The sequence below is a fragment of the Pinus tabuliformis genome, chromosome 2_2, assembly GCF_031772625.1.
Source record: "Pinus tabuliformis cultivar Carrire ecotype Pingquan chromosome 2_2, CPIR1, whole genome shotgun sequence".
Taxonomy (NCBI): Eukaryota; Viridiplantae; Streptophyta; class Pinopsida; order Pinales; family Pinaceae; genus Pinus; species Pinus tabuliformis.
In genome coordinates, this window is record NC_142300.1 from 1,288,953,780 (window position 1) to 1,288,962,043 (window position 8,264).

The 8,264-nt window shown below is 36.1% G+C and overlaps 1 protein-coding gene across 1 annotated transcript; it reads left to right on the forward strand.

Moving 5' to 3' along the window:
• The first annotated feature begins 610 nt into the window (after positions 1–610).
• LOC149198184 (uncharacterized) lies at positions 611–1,447 on the forward strand. The gene has a single exon (XM_089404080.1). The coding sequence runs from the start codon at positions 690–692 to the stop codon at positions 1,287–1,289; it is 600 nt and encodes a 199-aa protein (XP_089260206.1). The 5' UTR covers positions 611–689; the 3' UTR covers positions 1,290–1,447.
• Positions 1,448–8,264: the final 6,817 nt, after the last annotated feature.

Here is an 8,264-nt window from a genome sequence, read left to right on the forward strand (position 1 = left end):
AAGGATTTGTTTCAATCCTGCTTAACGTTTAATTATTGTGCAAGTTTTACTCATCAGAAAATACGCGCTAATGCCTTAAAAAAAAAGGCCAAGCATAGAATTTGTCACCTCAATGTTCTTTGGAAAATGTGATATAAAAAATTTCCCGGATTTCATCAAACTCAAAGTGCGAAATATATTATTTTAATAGTATAGTCGAAGACGGCAATTCCTATTTCCAACCCCATTGAAACATAAATGCAGCCTGACATGCAAGGGGAATAACAGTTGCTTTGTTGCTAAAATGCCAAAGTCAACCCATTGAAACATAAATACAAGAGAACTGCTATATCCCTTGCATGTCAGGCTGCATTTATGTTTCAATGGGGTTGGAAATAGGAATTGCCGTCGAAGACAGCTATTACATGCGTATCCCTGTACATTCATTTTTGTGCCAGTGGATGAGATTACCAGAGCGTGAATGCGTGTGGGCCCCTGCCGCCCCCACAAACATATTTTTCTCCAGGGCCTACGTCAGTTTCCTGTCACGCTCACGGTGCCTCACGCGCTGTAGCCAGCGATGAACGTCATCTTCATAAATGTGTCGCCCATTGCCCACTCTGTTTGCAGTTACAATCAGTTTTCCTTCAGCGCTCCCAACAGCGGCAGCAGCAGAACGACAGAAAAAACAAAGGCAATCAGTATTCATAATGGGCAGTTACATTTCCTGCGCCTCCAAGTCTGTACCTTCTAACACTGTGAAAGTTGTAAGCTGGAACGGCGGCGTTCAGGAGCTTCAGCGCCGGATAAAGGCGGCAGAGCTGATGCTGGACAATCCTCAGCATTTCGTCTGTCATGCCGACGGCCTGCAGATTGGGCGTCGGATCAATCCTCTGACGGCAGACGAAGAATTGGATTTGGGGCATCTCTATTTTCTTCTGCCAATGACCAAGCTTCATTCCGTGCTCTCTGCAACAGACATGGCCTCAGTCGCATTCAAAGCCAATTCCGCCATGAAAGCTGCAGCCAGACGCAGCTCCGGCGCTAAAATACTCCCCGTATTTGGAGACCTCCTCATGCGTCCCCTGCCGCCAGAAATAAAAATGGATGACCATCTGGAAGATGTTTCGGCTCCGGAGGAGTTTGTCCTGCCGAAGCTAAATTTGGAGGACGTTCCAGAGTTGTCCATGGCTGTTCAACAGCTGAAATTGAGCGCGTTCAGGTCCTGGAAGCCAAAGTTGGAGACCATTACCGAGTTCCGGCCAAAGCTTCGGGATCTCTTGCAGTCCAATATTGAACAGTTTTGCTAGCATCAATATTCAATGCAGACCAGCTGGAACGGATTTAGGGGCTACCTGTATTACATTACTAAATGTAGTTGTAGTCTGTAATCTGTATAGATCTGCTGTGCTTCTGGGAAAGAATGATCTTCTTTTCCCTAAAATTCAATCGATCACTTTTCTTGTTTTATACATAGTATAGCTCTGAGAAACCACACATGCTCTGCAACCATCTAACTACATTTCCAGTTGAGAAATAGTGGTGTGTATGAACGGATTTGATTTACCAGTCTGTTCAAGGGTTGGATTAATACTCATTGTTATTGAATATTTAGCGAATTCTTTAATAGCACAGAGTTGGTTTCAGAAATTCCTTTTCTGTATGAAAGCTTCAGAGTCAAATTTTAAGCTATTTTAGAAATTTTCCTGGGAGTTGCTATGTGAATATTTTTTTATGAGCTATTTTAGAAATTTTCCAGGGAGTTGGTATGTGAATTTTTTTTTATGAATAGGTTTCAGTTTATTTTTTCAATGAATAGTCTATATTAACTCTATTTTTATATTTAATTTAGGGTTTCAATAAATAATAATATGTATTTATGAGGTATAGATTAATTGGTTTGTGTGGGATTTAGTGCTCAAATTTATGCATCTATAAGGTGTAGACTAATTGGTATCTTTTTGTTATGATCTTTCACACCTATCTTTTTGTTACTATCTCTCAATCCCATTCCAAATGCTTTATTGTGGAACAAGATACAAACAAAATTATGGAACCTCTTTTGTTATGATCTCCCACTCCCACCCCTTTGTTATGATTTCTCACTCCCACTTCAAATGCTTTATTGTGGAACAAGATACAAACACAGTTTTGGAACCTCTTTTGTGGTATGATAGGCATAAGTCTCTGGTCTCATAGGCACCTCTCATAGGCAACACCAAACACTAAACCCCACTTTGTTATGATCCATGGAGAATCTCATATAAAGCTATAGACACTAAACACCCATTTGTTACGATCTCTCACTCCCACTCCAACTGCTTTATTGTGGAACAAAATACAAACAAAATTATGGAACCCCTTTTGTTACAATCTCTCACTCCCACCCCCTTTGTTACAATCTCTCACTCCCACTCCAAATGCTTTATTGTGGAACAAGATACAATTATGGAACCCAAACCCCATTTTGTTATGATCCATCACTTCCACTCCCAATGCTTTATTGTACAACAAGCCTGGTTATAACAAGGCCCTCTAGTCAACTAGAGGTTTGACTCTAACTCTCCATTAGAGTTACTACTTCAACCTTTTTAGAGTCTTCTTCGTAGCGTTCATGTGGCTAGCCATTTTTCCATGAGTAACTAGCCATTTTTCCATGAGTAACTGGTGTTGAAATCACTATAGGTTGACTTTTAGGAAGCATAAACTTTGCATAGGAACCCCTTCATGTCACAACTGGAAAGATATTTCACTATTAAATGGGATCATGCACTTTCCTAAAAAAATATCATTTAAAACATCAAAATGCTTTTAAAAAGTTTCAGATAGTGATTCTTCAAACTAAAGTGCTACCTATAAATTCATTCTAATTTTCCACTCATAAAGCATCAAGATAGATGAAAAACAACAAAATAATTCTATCCAAATTATATATAACATTTCTATAAAAAAATTATTTTATTGATAACATTTCTATAAAAAAATTATTTTATTTTATCAAAATTAAATTTATTTAGGTTTATTATATATATATATATATATATATATATATATATATATATATATTTTAAAATTAAATTTAAGGGTTTAAATTTTTTTATTTCTATTAAAATTTAATAGTATTTTTTTTAAATAATTTTTATTATTATTGAAAACAAATTTTAAATACATAAACAAATTTAAAAAGTGTCCAAGCACTTAATTTAAATTTAGATTTAATAAATTTCCACTCAACTTCACATTATTAAAATTGATTACAAATTTATAGTTTCTCTTTCAAACCATCATGATATTTGTCTATGCTTGGGCCTTGACTCTCCCAAGGCAAAATGATGAGAGTGATTTTATGTTTATTGTGAGGGTAGTTGGGACACCGAAAAACTTACACATTCATGGTCTAATATTTCAATACCTCTTCTTATATTATTTTTTTGATAGTGAGTGAAATCGAATAATACCTCTTCTTATATTATTTTTTTGATAGTGAGTGAAATCGAATACCCCATCTTATTTTATTTCGATAGTGAAAGAAATCGAGTAAATGTGGTTTTTTACTTATTTTGAGGAAATTATAATTTTATTTATATTCAAAATAATTTGAAAAACAAATTATAATATTAATGATAAATTATAGTTATATAAAATTTTATAATATTGATGATAAATTATAGTTATATAATTCACTGAGAAGATAAGGAATTAACTAGAAAGATTAATTATATTTAAATAAATAAGTAATAGTTATTTATATAATCAAAAAAATTATTATAATCTTTTTGTTTAACATTTTATTGGTTTTTGAATAGATAGGAATTTTTAATATGAAGTTTTAATAAGTCTAATATGTAATGATGTTACTTAATCCCTGTCTTTTATGCCAAAAATATTAGTTAGTAGAAGTATATAAAGTTATTTCATGCCTATGCATAAAAATCATTTATAACAAAAAATTACACAACAAATAACATCAATTGTTTTTTTTTTTTTTTTTTTTTTTATATTTAATATTTCTATATATATATATATATATATATATATATATATATATATATAAATAAATAAATAACTAATGCATCTACAAATGCTTATAAGTCTTTACCTTGCATTATTTGACAACTTGATATTTCAAGGCCTTATATGTCTCTTACACAAGTTGCTCATAAAATCAAGCTAGCTATTAAAGGTAGGTAAACATATTTGAAAGAAAAATATTTAATATCATAAAATCAAGCTAGATATTAAAGGTAGGTAAAAATGTTTGAAAGAAAAACATTATATAATATTAAATGAACACATAATTAATTATGAAAATGCATGTTGACTTATGGGCATACCAAAGAGCTATAAAGATTTATAAGGGGGACATTGTTTTTTCTTATCAATACATTATATTATTTTGAAATATGTTGTTAGTAAAGAAATAGTTAAGTTTTAGGCATTTTATATTTTTATGAAAAAAAATAGAAACATATTTATAAGTATTGGAAGACTTTAAGTTATTAATAAGATTAGATAGGCAACAAATGTACAATTGAGACTATGATGTCAATTCCAATTAGAAATCGGTTTATGAAGGTAAAAAACAATTTCAATAATTCTTTTCATATATATAATTCAACTCAAATATTGACCATCTATCCAAAGAAGTTGTATTATTGTAGGAAGGGACTTAAATACAACCAGAGTTTAGAAGAAGAATTTAGATTGCATTTTTTAAAATATCTTTATATTGATATAAGAAGTGATAGAAAATCACAAATGTGTTACTTGGATTTTTTTGTAGTTGTTGCAATAGTATTGGAGGTTTAGTAGTAAGGCTTAAAAAAAATTTGTTAAAAAAATCTCATTATAACTTAGGAATATTTTATTTAAGTAATGACATAATAATTTTAGATGTTTTTCTTATATTAAGTAGATTATATATGTTTACTAGATTGAAAAAGTGAGAATCACTTCCTCCCATCACGTGTCATGGTTCGAAAGAGAACAAACCTTTGCCAAGAATTTTCGGCACTGATAGATCTGTCTGGATAATATACTCACTAGTTATTGTATCACAGCCTCATCATATGTTGAGATTGCAACAAGATGATGGAGCTTAGTGAAAAGAGTCGCCTTCACTAAGTGGGCCCGCAGGCTATTTTTGGCGCAAGTCTATTTTTAGACTATGTCTATTTTTAGACATATGGATCATGTCTATGGATTGCAGGTTGTTGTTTATGGATGATTGATCAAGTTGGAAAAAATAGATGGACTTCTATTTTTGATGAAAGTGTGAGTGATCATAGTGTGAGTGATCAAAGTCTATTTTTAGACTGGCTGTCAAAAATAGAAAAGTCAAATATTATTATCTCACAATAATATTTGGACTATAAACTTAATCTTATTCTCTTGGAGCACTTCAGTTTGAGCTACAGAGGTGGCACATGCAGCTGTCAGAAGGAAATACGCTTTTCTTATGAGACAGTTGAGTTGTTGCATGCATGACTTCAGTTAGAACTCAATCAGTTGAGTTTGGTGGAGTTGATTGTGGAGTTGATGGAGTTGTGTTCAGTTTAGCTTTGTTAAACTGGTTGTATTTAGTCTAACTGGCAAATAGACTAGAGATGAGTTGGGTGAATTAGTTATTAATTAATTCACAAGTTATTAAATCATAATACAACTAATGAATACATCAGTTAACTCAGTTGCATGTCAGTGCATGTTCAGTTCAACAGGGACAGGTGGTAGAGAATCAGATTGCTATTAGTTGTGACTATAGTTGTGCACCAGATCTTGCACAATCAAGGGATTGAGTATGCCAATGAGTTTTCTCACGTATTTGCCCACATTATAGCTTGTGCTCACGTCCAACAAAGAGTGAGTGACTATTTTGCAGGTGAAAAATGAGTTTGGTGAGCCATTCTCATCATTTCTTGAGCAGGTATTGAGCAGTGGAGGCAGGCAAGCAGTGGAAGAGATTTGGAGATCAGATCTGAGCTGTATTGTGTGTAACAGAGGTGGAGATACTTGTGAGAAGTATTATGCTGTGTAATGTTACATGACTCAATCATTAATATACAGATAGTTGGGGTTCTTAGCAAGATGCTTTCCCCGGGATACATACTGTGTTAATGTGTGAATGCTCTTAATGTTTTATTGTTATTGATGCTGCTATATTGATGATCAACGTAGAGGAGCTTATGTATTGTGTATGTATTCCGCAATAGTACATGATCAGGATAATCTCTGTTGAATATGTGTTAAATTATTCAAAATTTCTACATGGTATCAGAGCTAGATAATTGTAGAAAAAGTTTCTACATGGTATCGGAGCAGCTTGATTTGTAGAAGATATTTTTACAGGATATCAAGCGAGGGTTGATCATCAGATCTACTATTCAGGAAGTGTTTACATTCTATTTCTTCAGGCAAAGTCTGTAATTGGGCCAGGTAGCCTCTGGATTCATCCTTCTTTTGGAAGGTGAGATATCCGGTGAATGCCCATACAATCAATCTCTGTACGAGAAATATTGTGTTCTCACGAATTCTAGATCGGAGGCGGTTGAGTTTGGAGTTGGTGGAAATCAAATTTGCAGCAGTGTTGTTGAAATGTCTTTCAACGGATTGCAAATGTTATTCCAAAGCAAGAGCGACCTAGCGCTCAAGGATAAACTCAGTAACAATAAGTATGAGAATGGATCTTCATCAAAGGTATCTGATGAAGAGAATTGCGCTTTGGCTGCCAAAGCAAAGAAGGGGAAGAACGAGAAAGCTTCTCATTCTGGTGCAAAAGGCAAGAAGCAGGACATGTCCAAGGTGAAGTGTTTTCACTGTCACTAGCACGGACACTATGCCACAAATTGTCTGCAGAAGAAGAAGAACAAGCAAGCTGCTGGATCTGCAGGGGGAGAGGCCTTAGCTTCTCAGTTTGAGCTTGATTTTTCATTGATCACATGCTTGGTTTCAAGTGTGATGGGATCAGTGTGGTTCTTGGACAGTGGTGCGTCTTTTCACATGACGGGAGATAGAGATTTGTTCTCTGATCTGGAGGACAAAGATCTTGGAGTGCACATCGAGATGGGCGATGATGGTAGATACAGTGCGACCGGTATCGGTACCATTTCCTTTGAGAGGGAGTCTGGTAAACCCTTTGTATTGAAGGAAGTCATGCATGTTCCAGGATTGAAGAAGAATCTCATCTCAGTGGCGATGTTAGAAGACAAGGGGTATGATGTTGTTTTCAGCGAGGGAAAGGCCTTCCTGCGCAGCAAGACAACTGGTGAGACCCGGAAGATAGGGGTTCGAGTAAGGAACCTTTATCAGCTGCATGTAGATGGATGCGCAGCAATGGCAGGCAAGGCAGAAGGATTGGTGAGCCGGGATGATGGCGAGTTGTGGCACAGGAGATTGGGTCACCTTCACCATGGAGCCTTGAAGATACTGCAGCAGATCACTACAGGGCTTCCTAAAGGCACACTTGCGCAGTCAGATCAGTGCAAGGGGTGTACTTTGGGGAAGTTTGTGAAAGCCACCTTTCACGAGAAGGATAGTCGCGCCACGACGATCCTTGAGAGAATTCACACAGACGTGTGTGGACCTTTCTCAGTTGCTTCGACAGCAAAACACAGGTATTATGTGATTTTTGTTGATGATTTCTCTCGTAAGTGCTGGATCTTCTTCATGCAGAAGAAGAGCGAGACATATTCAAAGTTCTGTGAATTCAAAGCACTGGTCGAGAAGGAGTCGGGGAAGAAGGTGAAGGCTCTTAGGAGCGATAATGGTGGTGAATACATCTCAGACGAGTTCAAGGATTTCTGCAAGACAGAAGGGATTCGTAGAGAGCTCATAGCTCCCCATAACCCACAGCAGAACAGGGTAGCTGAGCGGAAGAACAGAACGATTGTGGGTGTTGCACGGGCAATGTTGCATGATCAGGGCCTACCCCTTCACTTGTGGGCGGAAGCATGCAATACAGCAGTTTATGTGCAGAACTGTTGTCCTCATAGGACACTTGGCATGAGTACACCCGAGGAGGCTTATTCTGGTAAGAAGCCTGATCTTTCTCATTTGAGGATTTTTGGTGCTAACGTTTACATGCATGTGACGAAGGATGCCAGGAAGAAGTTGGAGCCGACCGCAGAGGTTGGGATATTTGTGGGGTACACTGATACGCCCCACAACTATCGTGTGTATTTGCCAGACAGTGGTAAAACTGTTGTGCGACGGGATATAAAATTTAAGGAGGAGAAAGCCATGAAGTGTTCGCTTGAGAGGGAGCTACACTTGCATACAGATGAGGAGCT